General features: G+C 41.9%; 1 protein-coding gene across 1 annotated transcript; it reads left to right on the forward strand.

Annotated features, from left to right (window-relative positions):
• The first annotated feature begins 1,157 nt into the window (after window positions 1–1,157).
• On the forward strand, window positions 1,158–24,410 carry cblc (Cbl proto-oncogene C). The gene is made up of 9 exons (XM_002941036.5): window positions 1,158–1,704; window positions 13,014–13,160; window positions 13,689–13,845; window positions 16,302–16,423; window positions 20,213–20,350; window positions 20,792–20,879; window positions 21,191–21,322; window positions 21,680–21,769; window positions 23,093–24,410. The coding sequence occupies exons 1-9, from the start codon at window positions 1,388–1,390 to the stop codon at window positions 23,426–23,428; spliced, it is 1,527 nt and encodes a 508-aa protein (XP_002941082.3). The 5' UTR covers window positions 1,158–1,387; the 3' UTR covers window positions 23,429–24,410.
• Window positions 24,411–26,226: the final 1,816 nt, after the last annotated feature.

Genomic DNA, 26,226 nt, shown 5'->3' on the forward strand with positions numbered 1-26,226 from the left:
TTTGGATTTGGGGTGGCTCTGCAGATAAGGAGCCCAGCCAGCTTCGAATTGCTCTTTGCTTACAGCTAATCTGTGTGCTGACTTCTGTCTATGGGAAAGTTCACATTATTTCAGGGATTGATAAGGATCTTCTTCACGTGACACAAACAAACTAGTTGGACTCCTAAAGGGCCACTATATGCTTAGTCCTGGTTCCACAGTGATGTACCTTGTTCTTTCTGTCTGTGCAGGAGGTGGGATACCTGGCATTAGGCTTGGGTGGAACTGTAACCGCGCCACAAAGCAGAACATGCAAGAAGACTGCTCACTGGGTTAATATTAGGTGCCACCCAAGCCAAAGAGCTGTGGGCAAGAGCTTGTGGCTGCCCAATCAGTTGGTCCCTCTCTATGCAGCTCCTTGGTTCTATAGAAGTGAAATAAAGTGCTTAGAATTAACACATTCACCTGCATGTATAAATGTAACATTTGCTATATTTTATGTGCAATATTGGTCTTCCCTGACTGACTCTTTGTGTATCTCCTATAGGCTCACTTTGTTGTGCAGTATCACTATCTAAGGTTTCTCTCCCAGAAACAGGGCAACACCTTTCCCCCACTTATATTTGCACCCTGGATCTGTTTCCTGCACTCTCCTGTGCCAGATTATATTCTCACCCTGTGCCTGCACCCCTGCCCTCTCCTGTGCCAGATTATATTCTCACCCTGTGCCTGCACCCCTGCCCTCTCCTGTGCCAGATTATATTCTCACCCTGTGCCTGCACCCCTGCCCTCTCCTGTGCCAGATTATATTCTCACCCTGTGCCTGCACCCCTGCCCTCTCCTGTGCCAGATTATATTCTCACCCTGTGCCTGTCCCCCTGCCTTCTTTTGTAGAAGACTGCCTTCTCTCTCTGTGCCTGCTCCCCTGCCCTCTGATGTTTCTCGCTCCTGTGCCAGATTATATTCATACTCTGTGCCACCCCCCCCCCCTCTCTCCTGTTCCCTTTCTAGTGCCGAAGCTCACTTTGTAGGTTGTACCCACCTTCCTACCTTTCCTGGGCAATGAGTCCCTGCCACCCTGTCCCTCCTCCCCTTGCCCCCTGCTGTTCCATATTCTCAGCGCTTCCCTGCCCTCTCCTGTGCCGGTGCCACTAGCTGACAGGTGCAGCTGACAGTCAGTAGAGCGGTAGGTGTGTCACAAACAGGAAGAATGAGTAGCAGTGGGGCAGAGCTGTCATTCTCAGGGACTCCATCAGCGCAGCCTGCTACAAACCTTCTCTCTGCGTCTAGTCGAACTTGCTCTCCACCACTTGGGACTAATATTTACGCTTTGTAATTGGCTCCTTCATGTAACCCTGCCTTTCCCACTTCACTGGCCCCTCACAACGATCCCCCCATATCCACCCCTATGTTTGTTGGTGTTCCGGCTCACAGGTTCCATGGTTCCATAGACAGAGGCACCATGAACAAAGCAATCCGAGAGCTGGACCTCCTGTCCGGAATAAGCGCGGTCCCCCTGCTGCACAGGAGCCACCCCTACCTGCCAGACATCGCCCGGGACACCAGCGAGCATCTCAAGCAAATCCAAGCCAAGGGCTCCTGGAACGATCATGGGCAACACGAATACTTGTACATTACAGTTAACAGCATCCTGCGCAAGGCAGCGCACTGCAACGACATACTTAGCGCTAACAGGGTTCCGCAGGGAGCGGAGACCGAGGCCAGGTGAGTGGGTTCCGCAGGGGAGGTTTTAGCTGAACATAGACAGGAGGGCACTGTAGGAAATCGCTGCTGTATAGCTTTACCTGCCTGTTTATTGTTATACAGACCTACTGAGTACAGCAAATGTATTCACAAAACAGCTTAATTTACTGACTGGCTATGGCAATTTGATTTTATGTCTTGTAAATTAAAGATGGTGGCCGCTCGTTCCAGAGCATCTAATAGAGTATCCCTTCCCAACACAGGGTTAGCTAAAGGCCAGGAGAGAAATGGTTCGCCTTTTCCTAGCAACCCAAACACCCTTGCCCCAAGCCAGCACCCCTCACCCATCTTTATGCTTCATGCCCCATGTTGAATTTTTTTTATTGAAACCACAATAAAATCCAAATTATAATTGTTTTCCCAAGGCCATCATTTAGTTTTAGTGGCCCAAAAACAGTCATGATGGGTCATGCCACAGGTGCCAGGGCACTAAGGGGCACTGCATTGCCCTGGTGGGCAACCTTGTACTTACAATGGGTCTTTAACAAATGCTACAAATGTACAAGGGTCTGGGGCAGTGATCCCCAACCAGTGGCTTCAGGGCAACATGTTGCTCCCCCCAACCCCTTGGATGTTGCTCTCAGTGCCCCCAAACCAGGGAGTTATTTTTGAATTCCTGACTTGGGGGCAAGTTTTGGTTGAATAAAACAAGATTTCCTACCAAATAAAGCCCCTGTAAGCAGATAGTGTGCATAGAGGCTCCTAATAGCCAATCACAGCCCTTATTTGGCTCCTCCATGAACGTTTATTATGCTTCTGTTGCTCTCCAAGTCTTTTTACATTTGGCTCATGAGTAAGAAAGGTTGGGGACTCCTAGTCTAGGGGCACATAATGACAATACTTAGTGCTTGTTTACTGTGCACTTGCATCTGGGCCAGCGGAAGCTCTGTATTCATCAAAGCTGTATTCATGTGGAAAGCACAGATCCTGGGCACCACTCTGCACCCCCAGTCATACTTTCAGCCAAATTTTTGTGCCACATGAATACTGCCTTCTGCTGATTCTAATTCGTCTGCATTATTCCTCGCTATGGGAAACCATCACTAAAATACATATTATTGCAGTGCTAGGCGATACTTTGTCCTATTTTTGAAGGACCTGTCAGGCTGTCACATCAGAGATTAAAAGGAATTTATCTGGCTCCTGTGATGTACCTGCATCTGTACAAATGCGTCTCTGCTGCCAGATTCCTGATTTGTAATTTAATGTGACACATGGTGACAGCCTGGCCCTGCACAAATGACTCTGGAATGTTTGTAAATAGCACCTGGTTGAGTTGCTGAACTGGGCTGGTTTGTCTATATCTGTGAGTGTGCAATAAGTGGGATCTTCAGCCGTGTTGTACAAGATTATAGGATCATCAGCCATGTCATGCAAGTTCATATGACCATCAGCCATGTTTTCCACACCCATAGGATCATTAACCATCATGTATAAGCTTGGCCATGTTGTACAAGCTCATAGGACAATATATTGACTCGACTATATTGTACAATCCTTTAGGCTCATCAGTCATAATGTACAAACTCATAGGATTACCAGCCATGTTGTTGAACCAAAACCATGTTGTAAACTCTTTGGTCTTGTACTGGCCAAATGTAACAAACATAATTTTTCATTATAATAATGCTTTTTTAGGCAATCTCTTCCCTAGGCCTGGCATTTGTCCCAGCCATAATGTCCAGCCCCACCGACATCCCTTCGGCATGCTGGGAGTTGAACTTCAGCCACAGCCAAAGTGCCCTACACTGAATATGTATAATGTAATAACTACATAATGTCATTATTTTCTGTACAAGGGTCCCCTCTGAGCTTGGGGGCAAAATCTCTTTCTGTCTGCTCTTAAACCAGCTGTGAATCTCCTGTACATCCCTTTTCCATTCCACTAATTGGATGCAAGTGGATTGTAGGAAATGATAAATGAGTAACTGTGAGATGCGAGTGATGCAGAGAGGATGTGACAGACACAGTGTAACATTAGCCCGGCTGGAATGTGTTTTGCAGCCCTTCTGTCAGTGCTTGTCCTGTTCCACCTTTCTCCCTACAATTCACTGCCACTGGGAGCAAAGCAAGGCATTGGGGCCAATATACTGACTATCAGTATTTCTCTGAACGGTATAAGAATACTAATCATTTCAGATTTCATACAAAATGGGGTGGAGAAAAAAATGATATATAAAGCACTAGTAGAAAACTGTTTTGTTATTCCCCGAGCAACCCATTCTCTTTCCCAGTTAACTCTGTAATGTGTTCAAATAAAGATCTGTATAAACAAACCCCTTCCCTATTATTAGGCATTGAGATAAAGAGCAGCCCATTATATATAAGGGTAATATGTGGACTGGTAATACCTTTTACAATGTTCTCCATTACAGTGACTTGGCAAAGCCCCAGGAGGTGTTACAATAAAGTAGAAAGGGAAAGGAATTTCAGCTTCTTGGGTTAGATTTGGCCAGTGGGACATAGGGAGAAAAACCTGATGGCCCACCAACCCAGACCCCATCCCTTCCTGCTGCTCCCCACTGCCGTCACTCCCTTCAGCCCCCCTACCCCAATCGCAGCAAAGTATATGGTACGCATACAAAGGAGATGGTGGAGGGTGAGTGGGCAGTTGGGGGCCCCTGGTAGCATCCCCGGTGGGCCTCCCACACCCCAGTCTAACCTTTCCCCAACTAACTACAAATACTGCAGTCCATAGACCTTTGTTTTTACTGTGCCTAGTGATCTGTCATCTATAACCATATATATGGTTTAAGTCCAGTAACACACAGTAACCAATCAGAAGTTAGCATTTACTGATATAGCCCAGGGCCACTTTAACAATAAGGCCATTAGCCCATGTCCAGTGCTGTAGCTTGGTCTGTGTATACCACACTTTAGCACTGGCACCCAGGTACTATCTATCTGTCTATCTATCTATCTATCTATCTACCATCTATCTGTCTATCTATCTATCTATCATCTATCTATCTATCAATCTATCTATCAACTATCTATCTATCTGTCTATCTATCTATCTATCTATCTATCTATCTATCTATCCATCATCTATCTATCAATCTATCTATCTATCTATCAACTATCTATCTATCTGTCTATCTATCTATCTATCTATCTATCTACCATCTATCATCAGCTATCATCTATCATCTATCTATCTGTCTGTCTGTCTGTCTATCTATCTATCTATCTATCTATCTATCTTTCATTTGTCTATCTATCTATCTATCTATTATCTATCTATCTATCTATTATTAACAACAGGCAATAATAGATAGATAGACTGACTACTTAGTCAGTAAAATTACAGCTTTTATTTCCAAATGTGGATCAGCGATGCTGACAGAACTACAAGTTAGCAACTATAAATATACTTAAAGGGCTCCAGGAAATGCCTTTAGTCCCCCACCATAAATGCTTTCTCTGGCTTAGGTGGTTGGTGTCATATAAGTAGGATTGCCAGTGCTGTATTGTCTCTTTATATCTGGGCACCCATAAAAGACTGTTGCATACTGAATAGTTGCTTAGTATTTAGACCAGTTATGCACTATATAGTTACATAGAATACAATGTGTGGTGCAAGACACACATCAACTCTTATACTAATCATGCAGTCACGTGTGCCTCTGACTGACCTTATAGACAAGTACTATGGCAGCCCTAGTTACAAATACAGATATATTAACAAGGCCTGACAAGTAAACCTCATTCACTTTCCCCAGCATTGCTAAATGCAGCGCAACCAAAGAAGAACATTTCTATTTAGGGCAAGGAGGGGTGGTTGACCAGTCGGGCCTGACCCCCAGGGCAGCAGTTGTATGTAACAGGAAAGGATAGATATGTCTCAATGGATTTATCTCTGTAACTGCATATTATTGTGAATAGTAAGGCAAGAGGGCATCCGTGCTGCTCAGTTGTGCAGTGTCAGTGGAATGTGGGAGTGTAAGGATGTGATGCTTAAGGTGCTATGGTGCTACGGTGCAATGGTGCTGGGAAGGTGCAGAATTAGTAACATCTCTGAGTTAGGGCTGATTTCACCTTATCTACATGCCCAGTATATATTGACATATCCATAGTTGCTGAAGCTGAATAAAGTCAATTTCACCTCTCATTTCCAACTATGGGAAGTAATGGCCTCCTATAAAGTGATAGTGACACATTAAGAAATAACTAGGATGTCAAACCCTACACCTCATACGCTGGGGATGACAGATTGCCCTCGATGTTCTAATTTATAGTCCTACAGCAGCCAGAAGTTGTTAGCCTGACTCACTAGGGAGGTGAGTTTCTGGGTGCTCACCTGGGGAGAGGTAGCCAGCACCCCAATTCCCTGTGCTCATTAGTGACTGGCACAGCTGTAGCACCAATAAACTGGGCATTTTGAAAAATGTGGGCCCTGAGGATGACATTTTGTTATTTTTGAAAATGTGTCCTTATCATTTAAAAGTGACAAAAAAAAATCTCTTCCTGGTGCAAAAAAGTAGATTTTTTGCTTTCGTCATCTAAAGCAGCAAAAGCATAACCCTCTGTGTTTGTTATAAACACCATCACTGTTATTTTTCTTTAGAGAAACACTTCCATGTCTATTCTTTATTTGCCATCGGAGGCTCATTCAGCTGCACATACCGCACATTCATGGCTGGAACAGAACAAACAGAAGAAAAAAACCCACATTCCTGCCTTTATTAAATACATTTTATACAATACATTTTATACAATACATTTCTGATGAGCCTTTCCCTCGATGGACCCATTTACAAAGGTGGTGTAATGTCTGTAACTGCTGCACTTTTGCCTTCTCCGGGTAGATGTGCCTGACACAAGAAGAGGCTTAGTCAATAGTATGAAATCTTATGAAGAGCACAGTAATCTCCACTGGGTGCTGCTAATTCCAGGGTCCCCTGGGCAACATGCGAGGGCACAGGTCTGGGCTAAGGAAATAAAGCACATCCCAGATCTGTAGGTTCTTAGTAAATGGGATCATCTATCTTATATAAATAACTTGAAAAAAACAAACTGTCACATTAACAAAGCTAGTTTGTTACCTGCCATCACCAGTAGCAACCAATGAGCAATTAGATTTGATCAGAAAATAAAAGCAAAAGTCTTACTGGTTACTGCAACTGCACTATTGCAGTTTAGCTCATATGTAAGTGAATCTAGTGGTGTCTTTATACTGCCAGCTGGGGGAAAGGTTTAAAAGTGAAAGTTACTGCAGATCAGAAGTAAACAGTGTAAGCCACACAGTTGCTTTGTGGACTATACACTTTTTAGCATGCAGTTTGCCTGGGACATCATCTGTGATGGTGTTAATTAAGGAGGGGATTATAATTTAGTGTCAATGTAAAGAGGCGCCACATTTTTATTATGGCATATCACTTTTGTATAATATGTAGATAAACATAATGTTGAATAACCAGACCTGTGCGGTTTGCCCAGTGCACTAATATATGCTAGTGTTGGACTGAATAACAAGAGAGATAACAGGCACATTTGGACTTTGTGATGAAAGTTTTACCAATTAGAAGAAAATAAATGTAATTTGTGATGCAGTTCCTTCCTGCTACAGATAAAGGAATGCCTGGACTGTCCATACCCGGGCACATGTATGAGCTGCACTAATCACTGGAGAGCAAAGAGTGACTTTGGCACTGGTGTTTTATGGTTGGGCACGGCCAGCCCCCAGTGACTGACAGAATGGCATGTACTCCTATTGTATTATTTATAAATAAATGTTCAGTTAGAAGGGATGGTTGTGGGGCTGGGCATTCAGAGTTATATTCCTGGAACCCCAACAATAGGGGAACCTCTAAGGGGGGAACTGTAGTTAAAGTACAAAGGGCATTCCTGATTTATGCAGTTCAGGGCGCCAGCCTTCCTGCTGCCCAACCCCTAACTCTGGCTCTGTGACAGAAGGATCAGATAAATATGGACTTTTATCAATAATAAATAAAAATGAATATGCTTACAGAGAAAGGAGGGCGTGGAATTGGGATACAAAAGGAGAAAGTGCAAGAGAGGAAAAGAAAAAATGTGACAGAAACAATGTTTTCTCTGGGTTTATTATTAATAATAATAATAAGCCAATTAGCAGTTACCATTCACTGGTTTGTGGCAGTTAGGAGTCTAAAGACAAGCAATCTTATTGGTTGCTATTGGTTACTAGGATTGGGCAAATATCACACATTTTACAGTGGTATACACAGGGATTATATTGCTTTAAACAAGGTTACTTTTACACTGAAGGGTGTCTGAAGTTGATGCATTTAGTCTTATGGGTGGCTTGTTGTTGTTGCTTGTAATTGGGCCCCTATGTTTAATGCTGAGGCCACACAAAGCGTTTGCTTCACTGCTGAGCGGGGATCGGGCTGAGCGGGGTTTGGGCCTAAAACCCAAAAGCAGGCATTTTTATGCCAATCTCTGCTCTGCAAATGCTCTGAGTACCCCCACCCTAAAAAAGATTCTGTAACTTTTAAAGGGAATGCAAACCCAAAAATAAAGTCTGCCCAATGAAAGAAGTTTAAAAGCAATTTACATTTTTTTAATGAAAGTGTATTGAAAAGTTGCTTAGAAAGCTGCTTTAGTTGTCCTTGTCCATATTTGACAAAATATTGTTTTTGGTTTATTTTGCCTTTAAGAACAATTGAGCGTGTATAGGATGCTAATATACATTGCCATTTGCATTTAGTGAAAGTGATGTAATAGGACTCACATCAAGCGGCTGTTATATGTTGCATATAACTTTCAGGGCCGCCATCAGGACGTTTGGGGCCCCATACAAGTTATTTATATAGGGCCCCACATTAACACTAGTGCGCAGTACTAAATATTTTGGCCACGCAACCTTTTGTGTGCAAAATAACCAAATCACGTTAATCTATAATATATAGGTTTATTGATTAATGTGTTAATTAACAGTCAGTGCATTGGGGATCAATGGAGTTTGCCCCTGCCCTGACGGAAGAATATTTTATCAGGCACAACACTACCCTCTCGCCCCACTGATGGCAGCCCAAGGATGTGACCCCATTAGGGCATTGGGCTTGTGTGTTTGTGGCAGTGGGTGACACATGGGGAATGGCACATGGCTGATATTCCCGGCAATACATGGGGGACGGAGACAGACACTGGCATATGGGCAGGAACAGAAGGCGCTGTGACAGGCATATATGGGTATAGGAGAGAGTGTGGGGTTAAGAAATGAAAATGGCAAATGGAATCATGAAAAGGGCAGTAAGTGACACATGGTGGTTGGATGAGAGTGACATATAGGGACAGGAGAAGAAGAGCCAAATCTGCAAATAGGTGGCAAAGGTGCCACACAGTGAGAGAGGAAACCTACTGAGTCTGGCGCACTGAATATGAGATAATGGTGTATCTGAGAGAGAGGCTGGGTTGCTATTGGCACTTGGGGATGAAGAGAATGATGCGTGGGGAAAGAGGTAAAAGGTCTGGGACTCCCCTAAAAGTGGGGGAGAGAATGGCATATACAGAGAGAGAGGGAATGGGACTCACACTGGCACACAGGAGTGAGGGAGGAAAGAGAAAAACCTGAGGGTGCTGTAAATGGCGATTAGGGGATGAGGGGTATGGGGGACAGATTGGCACAATAGTATTGGGAGTATGGAATAGAGAATGGTAGATAGGGAGTGCAGCTAGGAGAAAGGCAGTGCAGCGCTGCACTAACATGGATTAGCCGGGGGCCCCCCTTCTGCCAGTGAGCTGCAGATTTGGGAAGGGAGGGTGGGAGCTCTGGTGCCTGCAGGTCCTTTTCCCTATAGAGCCTTCCTTACTGCTCATTTGTAGCTGAAGTTTTAGTCCTTGTAAAGCTGCCCAGGGATTGGGTGGATGCAGTTTGAACTTCCCATCCAATCCCCATGCAGCTTTACCGGGGCTTAACATCAATCAACAAGTATAGGGAAAGGTGTGTAGGGGGAAAAATGCAGGCACCCGAGCTCCTGCCCTCCTTTCCCAAGTCTTCAGCTCTCTGACAGCTGGGGGGCCTGGCTAATACAAGTAAGAGGAGGATGGCCGGCCCCACTAAGATCCTAAAAACCCACTGGGCCCAGGACAGTTGTCCCCCCTGACCCCCCCTCCGACTGATGTAAGCCCTGATAACTTTTAGTGTTTTGTAGTAATATTCTGAGATCATATGCAGTTGGTCTATTTTATATTGTGTTTTTTTGCAACTATTCGTCTTGGAATTCTGCATTTCCGTTTTGGGCTGGAGGGGAGTAAGGTCACTGAGACCAGCAACCAGAAAACAAATGATTTTTTTATTCTTACCCATTTATCTGGCACAAGCTGGAACATAGCAATCAGATACCAATAACATTTTAAACACAAAAGCTACAGAAAAGGGTTAAATATCTAAATAATGAAAAATGACCTCTGTAGGTATAGAGGTGCCCCAAAAATAATGTATGATAAAGGCCATTAAATTACACTCGATTAATTACGATCATGCTGCCTGTGTTGGCAACTTGTCTATGAGCTTCTTTCAAGATAGATTTACTAATATATGATCATAATGGCACGTTTACCCTCCCTACAGCTCATATTAGCTCATATTTGCTCTTTATGCAGTAACATGCATACATGCATGTCGGGAGGTACTATGGGCAGTGGCACAGCAGTCATTTTCCTTGTAATAAAATTCTGCCGCAAACTCCTCTGATGAGAAAAGTGGACTTGAATTTGTGATTCAGAATACTGGCAGCAATGCAGGATGGTTACTTTTTAAATACTGATAGATATTATATATATATAATATATATATATATATATAAGTCCATGCCATGTGACAGTCAAGGTACCAGACCTTGAAACTTCTTAATTTGTCTTTTTTGGCTCTTTTTCTAGACCATTCCAGTAGTGAACAGCATCCATGCAAGTGTACAGACCGGTGGCTTATGCATTACTGTAGTTGCCTAACAGCTAATGCCTAGGGCCACCATATATCCGTATTGGGCTTGCCCAGATTGGCGCGCACAAAAGGTTTACTGGGAGTTGCCGTCGCCTCTGGGCATATACATCAGCCATCTGACATGTGAAAGTTATTGTAAAATGATAGCTCAGAGCTTTTTTTCAGCTCTTACTTTGAATTGAACTTTAATTTCCTTGTTTTTATAGGCCTGTATACATGAATTGCTTTGTTCTTTATTTCTACTACCTGTTTGGTACCATACAAATGTTTGTTTAGTTCCTGAATGTCACATTAATGCCTAACTAGAAGCCAGTGTCTGTGTCGGAGGCCAGCAGATTTTGCCTATGCAAAGCAGAAAACAAAGCAGAGTTTATCAGTTCCTCAAACAGATAATGGAGTTTTAAGGTGGCCACACACGTGGCGATCTGACGATGTTTCGTGCGACCTTCGGTAGCACGAAACATCGTCAGATCCGCCACACACCGTTCAGGGCTGAAACAGCAGATAAGGAGGTAGAAACAATAGGATTTCTACCTCCTTCTGCAGATTCAGCCCTGACGGCAGATTTTGGTCAGGCGCCTTCTATGGCGCCCGATCAAAATTTTCTAACCTGGCCGATCGGCAGCTTCCTGCGATATCGGTCGACTCGCCAACATGCCATACACGCACCGAATATCGTACGAAACGAGGTTTCGTACGATATTATCGGTGCGTGTATGGCCAGCTTTAGTCAAGGAGAAGGCGAATGCCAAAGGCCCAGAAGTTGCCATAGGTCACTACATTGCTGCTTTTAAATCTTATAGATAGGAATTGTTAGGGCAGTGCAAAACCATTTGGCTAAACCCACTGATACTCTTTAGGTACCAGTACAATTTATTTATTAATATATTCAATATATTGCAGCCTAAAGTTTTGGACAGTGTTAAACTGTAGTAGTGTTGGGCCCACCAAGACTCCTTATGCATGGTTTCGTCAGATACTTTACCCTTTACCCTTTCATCTTTCTGCTCTGAGTCCCTTATTCTCTTTCTTATTTTTTCTCTTGTCACATGTATCTTCTCTTCTTCTTCATCGTCTCTTCTTTCACTTTTCCTCTGTTTCTTGTGTTCTTCTTTCTCGTTTTGTTCTGTTTTCACCTACCCTTTGCCCATGATTTCCCTTTTCACCCATTCCAATTTTTAGTTTTTCTCCATTTGTCTTTATTTTTTTTTCTTCTTTCCGCATTTATCCTGATCCTTTTCTCCAGCCTTCATCTCTTATGGCTAGTGCTTTCTCTATTTCTTGCTCTTTGCCCTTCTCTCTTCTTTGCCTTTTCTCTTGCTCTATCTCCTTTCTTGCTTCTTCTCATTTTCTTCCCATTCCCTCTCTCACTTTTTTTTATCACCCTTTCCTTTATCCCTTTCTGCTTCTTCTCCTTTCCTTTCTGTCATTCTCCATAAACTCACTCCTTCTCTTGCCCTCTACTATTTCTATACTTCTTTTTCTGTTCTCCCTTTCATATGTCTTTCTTTTCACTTTCACTTGCTTTCTTTTCCCTCCTTCTCTTCTCTTCACCTTCATCCCCTTTTTTTTCTTTCCAACCCTCCTTCATCTTTTTTTTCTCCCAGCTCCCTCTCAACCTTACCACTTTTTTTCTCAAGTACTCCCTCCTCTCTTCCCATTCTCCTTCTCTGCTTTCTTCTCTCCTTGTCTCCTAAACTTTCTGTCTCTCTCCTTCATCCCTCTCTTCTATCAGATTGGATCAGCCAGATTTGGCCCACCACCTGAGTGGTCAGACTTGGAAAGATCCACTTACTTGCATCACTGCAAGATATTACAATATGATTTTTGAGGCATAGGTTAGGGACAAAGTGCCAAAAGGAGCCCTTGGCCCTTCTCATCCTAACCTTGATGTTTTTAGGTTTACCAGCCATGCCTAAATCTAAAAAGATTGAAACAGGTTGTCTGCAAGTTTGGAGTTATGGCTCATAATTAATAGGCTGTATTTGTGCTGTTAAGCCGGCGGTTCTAGAGTGATGGTTAAATCCTCTCATTTTGGCAGTGAGATGCATGTAAATCATTTGTTATTTTGTGTGTACCTTACTATTTTGCCAAAGCTTGAATGTGAAATATTATCTTGTTACAACAGTCCACAAATCATAGATATGATGAGACAAGGTTGTTACTGTTTCACTAGCAAGCTGCATTTCCTTGTCCTTTATTGCATAAATGTCATTTTGCAGGAATACAGTCATGTGAATTTAAACCTGGAAAATGTATTTTATTCAGGCATAACCAGTCCATTTGATCTGCATATAAAGCCAGCCTTGATTTTCCTCTTACAATATTATTGTTTCTGTCGCAGGAGAAACCTCACCAAACTCTCGCTGATTTTCAGCCACATCCTCTCGGAACTCAAAGCCCTGTTTCCTGGGGGGAAATTTCAGGGGAACACATATAAAATCTGCAAACCTGAAGCCTCACAGTTCTGGACAAGCAAATTTGGGCATAAGTAAGTAAGGCTGAGACAGAGAAACAATTGGCCCCTGCCAAAAAAAACCAAAATTATATAGGGTCTGAGAAAAAGTAAACAAGGAACCCATATTGTTTTATTCATCATTAGGAGCAACCATAATTACTTTGATGACCTCTGCCACAGATTCTAATGAAGGAATTCCTTCCAGTGGACAGTTTATCTAGAATATGGCCAAATTCTTGTTCGGCCCTATAAACCAATAACTTCAAACAAAAAGGTCTCATAGACATGGAAATAATCCAGTTTTACATGATGAGAAAAGCCCTAGACCCTGCATTTTCTTTTAGAATCCAAAACAATGCTAATAATTATATTATACCCTATTTGAAATAGCAACACGTGCACTATGCAGTTTGACTGGACACTACAGTGTTCAAAAGAGTTTTGATCGCCTGGTTTTCCCAGAGAAGACTGTGACAAATAGAGCATTCCCTGTTCAGCAGTCTTTAAAGCTTATAGTCCCTTCAGTACTAACATAGCCGCTTCTGTATGTTTCTTTAACAGATGCCTTGTGCAATGGAGTGAGTTCCGAACTGGACTTAATGTTGTGCACCCCGTTGGATCTGGGCCTCTGGAGTCCGCCCTGCACAGCACAGTAGATCTCACCTGCAATGACTATGTGTCGGTGTTTGAGTTTGACATCTTTACGCGACTATTTCAGGTACATACCTGCATTTTGTAACCAGGGACAAAGCAAATTGGAATAACAAAAGTAGAATGAATCTGATAGGCCTGTGCTTCTTTCAGTGCATTATGCATAAGTACTTTCTTCCTCTACCTATTATTATAAAACATTACAAATTCACTGACCTTTCAAACCCTTAAGTAAAATGTTACCGTAATTCATGTATTCATAATTGTTTTAGTTTCTATTATTTATTGATATTCAAAGTCAGAGACATGACTGTGACGTTGTTATAAGTGTGCCATCACTTATATACCCACACATGGGCAGACACTGGCTGCTGACTTTACTACTTTTGCTTGTTGAAAGCTATGCCCTCAAGACCTTATTTCATCTAAGATTAAACATTCATTACTAACATTTTTTGGCCAACATTAGGTGGCCTAATAAGCCAAAGATTCCCTTTTTTAGTAGTCTGTCACGCAAAGAAGTAGTCTATGTACTCACTAACCAAAAGTGTGAATGCTGAACCCTAGCTGCAATGTATTTTAGGTATAATTTTATTGTATTTTGGCTAATTTCCTTGTCTTCAATTTAACTTCAACCAACACCCAGGTGGTGGACCAAATCTGCATGATCTGATTGTTTAGCCCATGGGTCAACAATTGGGTCACATAAAGGCAGTTGTTCCCAAACTATTTGGCTGGCCCAATGGCAGGCCTTAAAGCAGTGGATTAGGGGGCTTGAAGCTCTGTAGGCCAGTAGCAGTAGACATGTATTTGTTGTCCTACATATTCTCAAAACAATCGTAGATGTTCCAATGTTTTCCTATACCTGCAACCTTGTTATACAATAAGGATGGTAGGAACTCCAATGAATACTGTATTAAGGACTTGTAGACAGTGTCGGACTGGGAACCCAGGGGCCCACCAGAGAACTTTGGGCCCTAGGCCTGCTTTCCAAACTATTTTTCTGCCTTTCCTCACCCAACCTCTTTATTCTCCTAGTCTCTTTTATTTACATGCTAGCATCTATTCTTCCATCTATTTCTCCTCTATGTTCCCATTCAGAAATATGGAATGACCATGAAGGCGGCCAAATGGCCAGGAGCAGGAGGGCCCACTTACACCTGGGCCACCGGGAGTTTACCTGGTATCCTGGTGGGCCAGTCCGACACTGTTTGTAGAAACCCATTAGAATCCATAGGCAGATGTCATTCTAACTCAACAAGATTTTTCAGCCAGTCCAAACTATATCTGGCCAAGCATTGACCAGATATCGGTTGAGGAGACCACTGTCTATACATGCACCAACAGGTTTCTCAGAGAGAGTTTGTAGCCAACCTAAGCTTTATTTTCTCTTTCTCTTTAATAGTTAATCAGCTGCAGGCATTTCAAGTATCAGTGCAATAAATACTAATGAACCTTTAAGATCCAGCTTGTTGTAAATGTTTATTTAGAATTCTTCCCAGTTGTTTGTCAGACAGTATTTTTCCCAGGAACAGGAGGGTCCGAGGAACCTCCCACCCTAAAAGTGCCCCCAGACCTAATATGTTCTGATCCCCCCTACAGCATTCCCAGCTTTTCATCCATGATGGTAGTCCTGGTGCTATCTATGGCAGCCAGAATGCTAGGTAGGTATCACTTCTGAAAATGGATTCCACATACACTCATATGCAGTACCCACCAATTAGCAAAAGGGTGTTTCCATTGGCCTAAAGCAAGCCATACTTGCAAAGATCTGTTTCTTTGATGAAGGCTCAGGTGGTTGGACAGATTGGCTTGATCCACCTGTTTCACCTTTGGGCCACTGATCAGATCATAATAGTGGCCTGTTGAGATTGTGACATAATGTGGTCCTCATCCTTTGAAATCAGAGCTGCCTAACAGATATCTGCCGATTCTCCAGATATTGGTTGGATGGGCCATCATTATATTTGGCACTGTAGCTGCCTACTCAATATGGCATATCCAAGTCAACAGGTAACTTTGGCCTGCCTATTGGGTTCTGCATATGACATTATATGTTCTTTGTGTCACTATGGAATGGTAGACTTCAATGCCAGGAAAATAGGTTGCGCTTATTACTGTTATCCAGAATGCTTGGGACCTGGGGTTTTCCAGATAAGGGATCTTTCCATAATACCTTAAAAATCATTTAAACATTAAATAGATGCAACAGGATTGTTTAGCCTCCAAAAAGTATTCATTTTATCTTAGTTTTGATCAAGTACAAGGTACCGTTTTATTATTTGAAAGAAAAAGGATATCATTTTTAAAAAGTAAAATGATATGCTGATAATGGAGTCTATGGACAATGGCCTTCCCGTAATTTGGAATTCTGTGGATAATGGGTTTCCGAATAACAGAGCCCATACCTGTATTGCCTTGTTTCTTTAAGTCCTCTGTATGTGGCTGATTGTCCAGTTTGGCCATATGTCCCTTATCTTCCCAGATCATTGCTATATCCTTCTTCTTTTGTCTTGCACCCAGCCTTGGAACACTCTCCTGCAGAACTGGATGCTGCTAGCTGTTACACACCCTGGCTATATGGCATTCCTGACTTACGATGAGGTCAGAGAGCACTTGAAGAGCCACATCCAGAAACCTGGCAGGTATGATTCAGCAGGAAGTGTAAATCAGGTCAAGTACTGGTGCCATCAGTGAATAACATAATGCTTAAGGCTTGTTGTCTGAAATATCGGACAACAGAACTAGCTGACTATTGAATGGAATACAAACAAAGGTGAGAGAGAGACAAACAGTCACCATGAAACTTAATAAATTAGTATTCAAACAAAGGCTCAGGTATGGCAAGAATCCAAAGTAAGGATCAAATACATTGAAATACTTCCAAAAGGACCTAGTAGAAATGTGGCCTGGTTTGAGTAGTCATATTTCCACTTAAGCTAGATCATACCCCTTGCCTTCTATTGCAATGGAGCAATAGGCCTCCTCTTGTTTTCCTAGGGTGTGCAGCAGAAGGTGAGCTGGTTCCACGTGTGGCTCACAACTAAAGGTGGCCATACACTACATGATCCTTCACATGATCCACACAAGCAGACATACACATACGTGGCCACCATCCTTTACTCATGTCTTTCAGGCCAACAGCCTCCAGAAAGCAAAGAGAAAAATGGTGCAACTGCAGATTAACTTTTCTATTAGGACAAATGTCTTGAGGGTCCCAGGCAGTTGTCCATAATGGTGAAAAGTAGCCAAGCTGCCCAACCAAATCTAGGCAAGTATGGGCAGCTTAAAGGCTATTGCTCTGTGAAGCTACAGTGTTATTGTTACTTTTTGTTCCTTATCTTTCTATTCAGTCCCTCTTGGAGTCATAGTCCAGTCTTTAAACCACTGCCTAGTAGCTAAAGTAAACTAGACCCTAGCAACCAGATAGCTGCTGAAATTCAAATTTGGAAAGCTGCTAAACAAATAGGTAAATAATTGTAAAACCACAAAAAATAAAAATGGAGACTAATGGCAAATTGTCTCAGAATATCAGTGTCATAGGATTGTTGAAGATACCTATCTAAAATAGCCAGTGCTTCTGGCCAACAGACATTTACTAAATTATCGGTCATCAAACATATCAGGCACCAATTGTTAGATACTTAGTCAGCCCAGAGTGAAACTGCTTGATTATGGGAGGATTAAGAATGCTAAGCCTGAAACAGGCCCTCCAAACCTAACCAATACTCGTGTGGCACCTTGTAAGCTCTCCATCTGTTCAGCCTTCTGTTTGCTGATTGACCAGAGAGCATGCCCAATCGGCCAGTGTACAGTAGCCTTATCAACTAAGAAGCTACAATTCACACAGTATCAAACAACTTCCGTCAATGCTTGAGAATTGAGACACCCACATTTCCTATTTGTAAATGTTACTAAATACACTTTTATACTGGATCAACTTGTATTTTTGGTTTAGTTAGCCTTCACACAACTTGGCTTTCTGCTTTCTGCTACAAATTGCCCCTTATAATTATGTCACCTTGAGGCTTATTAGGCATGATTCTCTTCCAAGAAATGTATGCCATGTTTGGAATGTATCAGCAAATGGATCTTTAGAATCTAATTATGTTCCCTAATGCTGGGCTTATTCATCTAACCGTAGGCTAATTACAACTTGAAAGTACTGAAAATATTATTATGGACTAAACGCAGAGCAGTTAACTCTTTGTCATCAGGAAAATAACAATCAAGTCCTGGCTTTTAAAGATCTTATTTCATGGTGTCATATGAGGAAAGTAAAATATGGTCTTCTAAATGTCCTAAATGGACCATTATCTTTCTAATGACAAGGACTTAATTGTTGTCTCAGCTAATAATCTGAATGGGCTCATGTAGGTCTTGCTCTGCAAATATTCCAAAGGTAGCAATACTTGGAGTGACTTGGGGATTATCTGGCCGGTCAGCCTCCTGTGTCAATTAGTAGGATGTTGTCCAGTTTGACCATCATTCACAGAAGCTAATCCACCAAAACTGCCCAAACTACAGGTATAGGACCTGTTACAGATACAGATAGATACAGATAGCCCGACCTGTTAAAAAAAATCATTTAAACATTAACTAATAAATTGAGTCTATGGGAGATGGCCTTCCCATAATTTAGAATTTTCTGGATTATGAGTTTCTGAATAATGGATCCCATACCTGTACCTGAAAAATCTGTGGGTTTGTAGTTTAAGACTACAGATTATTCTCACCATATGATTGATTTACTATTCTGTACAGGTTGTTTATAGCCATTACTAGTGATGGGCGAAATGTTTCAGCAGGCATGGATACGCATAAACAGAATAGTCGCGGGCGACAAAAGAATAGCCACGGGCAACAAAAGAATAGCCGCGCAACAAAAGAATAGCTGCGGGCGACAAAAGAATAGCCGCAGGCGGCAATTTATTTTGACGCGCAACATTTCTGCCGTTTCAGTGAACGACAGATTTGCTCATCACTAGCCATTACTGACTGAAAGTTGGTTACACCAAAGGTGAAGTTGCAGAAGTGTTGTTGAACGAGGGGAAAATGTTCTACTGCCAAATGTACAAATACACTACATGGCCACCTCTTCTAATTAATGGGTTTAGCTATTTCAGCCACACCCTTTATTACTGGTGCATAAAATAAACCATACAGCCAAGCAATCTTCTTATGTAAACATCTGTTGCACAATGGGTCGTACTGAAGAGCACAGGGACTTTCAACATGGCACTGTCATAGGATGCCACCTTTCCAACAAACTTCTGCCCGGCTAGTCTGGTACCTGCTACTTCTGTTATTGTGAAATGGAAATACCTTGGAGCACAGAAGCTCATTAATGAAGCAGTTGGCCACATAAACTTGCAGAATGTACTGCTGACTCATGTTGTGCTTAAAAATAATAAGTTGTCCTCTGATGCAACACTGCTATCTTGAGCTTCATGAATTTGGTTTTTGTGGCAAAGCAGTCGCCCACAAGCCGAAGATCACCATGTGCAATGCCAAGCCTCAGATTTAGGCATGCCACCATTGGTGCTACCTGCTTGTATGCCTACTGTATATTTATTCGGCTGGAGACAAATATCATCAGTGATGTTGCCCATAGCAATCAGCAATTAGATTTGGTCACCTACAAGTTAGAGAACAAAAGGGAAGGTCTAATTGGTTGCTTTGGGCAACATTACTGGTGATGTTTTTCTCCAATGTTTATAAATACGCCCCATAGTGCCAGCTGTACAATTTGGTGATGGCAAAATAATGGTCTGGGGCAGTTTTCTGTAGTTTGGACTAGGACCCTTTAATTCCTGTGAAGATACATCTTACATTACATTACATTAACATTTATTTATAAAGCGCCAACATATTCCGCAGCGCTGTACAATATCTTAAGGCTGAAGCATACTAGTGTGGGGCAACAGACTGCGACCATTCAGGTTTCAGCATGACAATGCCCCTGAGGACAAGATGAGGTTGATATAGAAATGGATTCTGGCATTGAAGAACACGACTGACCTGTACAAGCCCTGAAATAAATAATAAAAACCGAATTAAAAGTTTATTAGATTCGGCCATTCTATGACATACTAAAATTTAACTTGAAGGTGAACCACTCTCCTGTATTACCATTTCTATGAATTTCACCCAGTACATAAAAATTGAAATATTTAGGTATATTTATATATGGGTGAAGATAGAGTCAATCACTCTTCATCAGAGGGGAACTCCACAGCTCTCTGATCTCTCTCTATTCACAAAAGTTACTTTTTGTCCTTTGATATAACCCTATAGAAGTGAATAAGATAACTAGGGAGTTCCCCACTGTTGAAATGTAATATGCTCATACCATAGTTAGCCACAGAGATGAATCCAGATCTAAACTAGCATATTGTCTGTCCCTTAACCAAATGTTTCCTTGTTCCCCACAGTTACATCTTCAGACTAAGCTGCACACACCTTGGCCAGTGGGCTATTGGCTATGTGACATCAAAAGGAGAAATTCTACAGACCATCCCACACAATAAGCCCTTATATTTGGCACTTCTGGAAGGACAGAAGGAGGGGCTGTAAGTTTGGGCAAAAGGGGGAGGGGCCCTGTAGAGCAAGACAGGCTCCTACTAGCAGTGGGGTATCTATAATTGAGTAAATCTCTACGGTCACAACCCCTCTGTACAGGAGAAGGGGGTGCGGGCCCCACACCACCCATACCAGCTTTCCAACTATAGACAGACCATGTTCCGCTAGCCATGCCCCCACTAACACTGCAACATCCTTTCTTAGGCCACACCCCTCAGAACTTATTGTAATGGTATTATAAAATAATAGGAAAATAGATGAAAATGTTTAGGGTTCTAAAATATTTACTCTACAGACTGATGGATAGATAGTCTGTACTAATGATAACCTAGGAACATTACAGCCAAGGTTGAACGCACACCCATCAAGTACAAAAGATACAATTCAAAATGATGCCTATAAATGGTGCCTGTTCTGTTTTGTCACTGCAGGTATTTACACCCTAATGGAGTGAGCAGCAATCCAGATTTATCAGAACTGAGCAACCCCTCAACAAGCCCTAAGGTTCAGGTGACACAGGTGAGCAGGAGCCGGTCGAACTACTCTGTCTGGTCTGTCGCCACATCACTGTCATTCTTTTACATGTCATTCACATTGCAAAGAATATATAGAATCCATCAGGAACTAAACCTGTTCTATTTAAATTGGCGCCTAAGATGTTGCAAAACTACAAATACCAAATTTCTCTACGCTGTCCATAATATGAGGGGGAGGTAGTTCTTCTGCATCTGGGGAGGTAGTTCTTCTGCATCTAGAGAACTGCAGACACCAGTCCCTGTGTGTCTTATTCTTTACACTTCCATAAACTCACCCACTTGTCTCTTCTGTAGGAGCAATGGGACCTATATTCCCAGATGGGTTCTGCCTTCGAGCTCTGCAAGATCTGTGTTGACAATGAGAAGAATGTCCGGATAAAGCCGTGTGGGCACTTACTGTGTAATGACTGCCTGTTAGCATGGCAGGTAAGAGATAATGCTAACAGTGGCAATAGTGTGGGGGCCACAGACACTAGACCTTAGTGTTGACAATGTTGACCCATTATCTGCCTTTCTGTCAAAGCCTGAAGGTACCAGTCTACTTAAGCTTGAAAAGAGACGCAAATCATCCCTTTCCACCTTCTATTTATCTTTAGGGTGAAAAGTGCCAGTATTTCCATTTCTAGTACTTACACAGTAATCTCCACCCACATATTCAATTAACCCATAGGCCACCTGTAGCTCCAAAATGTTGAGGGAAAAACATGCTAAGAGGAGCAAATTTGAAAATATGCTTGTTTCCTAAATGCTTTTTGACAAAAGTCCATCTCCCTTCCATTGCAGAAGTCTGATGGGCACACGTGCCCTTTCTGCCGCTGTGAAATTCAAGGTAAAGAAGAAGTGCGAGTCCTTTCCCAGCCAGAGGCAGAAGAGGTGGGTGGTATGAATGGATCATTCCCATGGCTGCCCTGTATTGGTGCCGGGCATGAATATTTCTAACACAATTGCAGCTCTCCAGCTACTATTTACTACAACATACCCAAACAGCCTTGCTATACAGCTTACTACACACACTATTACAGTTGCATCCACTTTGTCTACCACCATCTTGCCTTATTATACAGCAGAGGCTCCAAATTGTGGGGCCAAACACAAAAGTAGTAGACAGCCCATCCTGAAGGCCAATTTGGGTTGCATGCATAGCTGGTTCCATCCTGTTTATTGTTAAAAGCCCCCCAAAAAAGGGACATTTGGGAAGTGCACTTTTGATCTGACCAATAACATAATAGTTTTATGTATCGCAATGCTTTATAACAGTGATCCCCAACCAGTGGCTCGTGAGCAACATGTTGCTCACCAACCCCATGGATGTTGCTCCCAGTGGCCTTAAAGCAGGTGTTTTTTTTTAATTCCTAACTTGGGGGCAAGTTTTGGAGACATATAAACCAGGTGTACTGCCAAACAGAACCTCTTGTAGCCTGCCAGTCCATATAGGGGCTACCAAATAGCCAATAACATTCCTAATTTGGCACCCTCGGGAACATGTTTTATGCTTGTGTTGCTCCCCAAGTCTTTTTAAATTTGAATGTGGCTCATTAATAAAAAAGGTTGGGGATCCCTGCTTTATAATAAGGTAAGAGAAACCGTAACCAAATACTGAATAATAATGGAGAACTTGAGCCACTAAAGGTAAACCACTGCTACACACACTATACCACACTCTTTCATCTTACTCTATTGGTTCACCATATACAATATACCATAGTAATTTTACAATAACTATACAACACGCTTCTTTGATGTGGTCTGACATTATTGGGGTAAGGCCAGCTAAAATGTGGCTGATAATAGAACATTTCAGATTTAGGACAGATCAGAGACTGGGTGTAATGGGGCATAAAATGTCATATTGTGCTGAGTGGAGTTTTTAAAATTTTATATTAATTGGGACTCATTCTATTAGTAGTCATGATCAGCCCCCAGGGTGCCTAGGCAGACAATAGACTAATAAATCTGGCACCTTTGGTGGCCTGCAAACTAAGTAGTAAAGGGTTGTTGTTTCAGATGGCAGCACTCATTGACATTGACTACTATAGCCTGTACATGCACAATGCCTCTAAAATATGTGTATAGGGCCCTAAACAATAGCTTGAAAGTGAAGGTTTGCCAATATTTTTGGTACCACACTAGTGTTGCTCTTTGTATAGTTACCTTATTGTGTATCTTTTGGTTACTACCATGATCTTGTTCCAACAGAGCACAATGTCTAGTGAAGCCATTGGTTCATTATCTTCTGACTTAACAAAAGAAGAAGAAGACTGGATCAGACAGCGACCCCTTCCACCTCCACCTGTCCCTGCTCCCTTTATACCCTCTGCCCCTCCTCTGTCTCCTGCACACTCACCAACCCCCTTTGGGCTGCAGGTTGTATCTCCTATGGCCCAGAGATTGCAACTACAAGCCAATGATGTCATATTTGGAAGACCAGAAGCCCATCGAGAAGCCCCTCGTGCCACAAACAGAACTCCACCGCTGCCACCGAGGATTAGATGGGACAGACACAGGGGGCAGCATCCTTTTCACACTGCTTAGTCCTACCCCGTTGTGTTCAACCTGCGCCCACAGAATGCATATGGGCACTAGCATAAAAGTCACAGAGTCTGCACAAGATGTAGCTTGTAGCAACCAATCAGATGGTTGCTTTTAAACAGGTGATCTGCTGATTAGTTGCAATGGAATACTAGACCAGGTGGAAAGTTATACCTTTTACGTCACGTAATACAAACCATGCCGCAGCGCTTCCAGTTGCAAAGAAGTGAAATAAAAGTGTTTAATGAGGTCAAAGACCAAGCAATGTGTTGGGCTCTCTGTTGCCTTTTCTCAAGCGTTTTTCACTTTTTTGCAACTGGAAATACCAGTATATAACTTATTACCCCGGGCAAGGGCTTCAGCTCTTTGAGCACCTGCCCTACAAGACATTAAAGGTGGTTGAAGCTGTTATAATTACTAACAGACTATGCCTTTTATATCATTGCCCTAGTGCACACAACCCCCTATTACACTCTATTTCACACAGAATGCACTTTATGCACAAGGAACGCTGGCTCTTTTTGGTAGTTAGCATAACATGTTGTATATATGGAACATTAATAATAAACCTGAGACAATATCACACTTGTTTCTAATCATGGTATATGCCTGGTTATTTCTGCTGTCTGGATGTGGCCCAGTTGTGCATGTAGTTACACTTGGTCCAACCTCCAGCCAGGCTGCTATATGGCCACTAGTCGGCCCCTATGATGGTTCCTGGGAAGGTGTTGGGTGGGGAGGGAACCCCTTTTCATGAACAAAGGAAGAACTTTGCCGAGATTGGGTTTATTGGGAGGGAATTATGGACAGAGGAAGGACTCTGAGATGGTTTGGTGTATGGGGGTGGGAAAAAGTTCTGGGTAAAGCCAAAGACTGATGGACTATTGGTGGTGAATAGTCTGAATTGGTTTTATTTGTTTTGAACTGTTGAGTTTTATTGTAAATTGATAAGTTTTTATTGAATAAAAAAATTCCTATGATGGTTCCTGGGTCTGCATACCTGCCCTTATCTATTATTATATTCACTAGAACTAGTGCAGGAGGGACAGCAAAAGGTAAAACTGGAATGACAGAATGTAATGTTTATTATTATTAATAAACATCTCAGCTCTATTCTGGGCATTATAAAAAGAATTCATACAAAACTGGTTGCAAGTAGCTGTTTGAAGGGGAAGTGCACCTTTATATTAAAGGAAATGTAGCAATATAACTTTAAGAATATAGCCACAATTCAAAGAATGGGTGAACAGCAATGTTTGGATTTCTTTAAAGACAACAGTCTTGTAAGTACATATTTAATGTGTATAATAAAGACATGTTAATGTACTATCATGATGGCAAAATGCCCATTTTCTGCTTTTTTTGTGTTTTAGTTTTGGAGTTGCCTGTGCCACACCCATTTTCTCCTCTGACCATTCACGTGCTCTCTTTCATTTCATTTATTCAGAATCCCAGCCCCTTGCTATGAATTCCGGCTGTAACTAAAGTTTTTTAAAAAATTAAAGTTAAAACTGCAGCTGCTACAAAGTACAAGGGAATTAGGGAAAGTTGTACTTAACAAGGCAGAGATGTAACTGTAACACCAAGAAATTGGTTTCGCATTTGAAAGTATATTTTTATATAGAAATACTTGAGAGAACATTTATATGTGCAAAGGAGGAGGAAGCAAAGTACAGGTATGAGACCTGTTATCCATAATGCTCGGGACCTGGGGTTTTCCAGAATCTTTCCATAATTTGGATCTCCATAACTTAAGTCTGCCAAAAATCATTTAAATACTGAATAAACCCAATAGGATTGTTTTGCCTCCAAAAAGGATTAATAATATCTTAGTTGGGATCAAGTACAGGTACTGTTTTATTATTACAGAGAAAAGGGAATCATTTAACCATTAAATAAACCCAATAGGACTGTTCTGCCCCCAATAAGGGGTAATTATATCTTAGTTGGGATCAAGTACAGGTACTGTTTTATTATTACAGAGAAAAGGGAATCATTTAACCATTAAATAAACCCAATAGGGCTGTTCTGCCCCCAATAAGGGGTAATTATATCTTAGTTGGGATCAAGTACAAGGTACTGTTTTATTATTACAGAGAAAAGGGAATTATTTAACCATGAAATAAACCCAATAGGGCTGTTCTGCCCCCAATAAGGGGTAATTATATCTTAGTTGGGATCAAGTACAGGTACTGTTTTATTATTACAGAGAAAAGGGAATCATTTAACCATTAAATAAACCCAATAGGGCTGTTCTGCCCCAATAAGGGGTAATTATATCTTAGTTGGGATCAAGTACAAGGTACAGTTTTATTATTACAGAGAATTATTTGCTTATAATGGAGTCTATGGGAGATAGCCTTTCCGTAATTCGGAACTTTCTGGATAAAGGGTTTCCGGATAAGGGGTCCCATACATGTACAAAAAATGGACGCAACCTGCCACGGCTTTTTTTTAAAGCACTTCAAGCCTTGCCCCGCACATAGAAGAAACGCCACAGGTCTGACAGGGGCCCAGATATTATAACAAATAACAATAAATAGTTACAGTGATTAATTGACAACAAAGAAGGAAGGGGTTCTCTACAATTGCAGAGCTTACAATCTACCCCATTATTAGCTTAGGTGAAAACCAGAATTATAGAGAAGGTGAGGTTTGTTATGACATTGTGTAGCGCTGATCCCTATTTATGGTGGTAAATATAACAATATAAAAATATGGCAATATAACAAGGGCGTAAGCACATCATTTATTTTCTTAAAGTTCCCTTTTCAGTATTTTCCTGCTCTATATTTAGCCTG

The sequence above is a fragment of the Xenopus tropicalis genome, chromosome 7, assembly GCF_000004195.4.
Source record: "Xenopus tropicalis strain Nigerian chromosome 7, UCB_Xtro_10.0, whole genome shotgun sequence".
Taxonomy (NCBI): Eukaryota; Metazoa; Chordata; class Amphibia; order Anura; family Pipidae; genus Xenopus; species Xenopus tropicalis.

What these genes read in the sequence shown, in the direction of transcription:
- cblc (XM_002941036.5), top strand. Translation starts at nt 1,388, where the DNA reads ATGTTTGTTGGTGTTCCGGCTCACAGGTTCCATGGTTCCATAGACAGA. An exon ending in TCTTTACGCGACTATTTCAG is followed by an intron (nt 13,846 to 16,301) that starts GTACATACCTGC and finishes TCTTGCACCCAG; the next exon opens with CCTTGGAACACTCTCCTGCA. An exon ending in CCCAGCCAGAGGCAGAAGAG is followed by an intron (nt 21,770 to 23,092) that starts GTGGGTGGTATG and finishes TTGTTCCAACAG; the next exon opens with AGCACAATGTCTAGTGAAGC.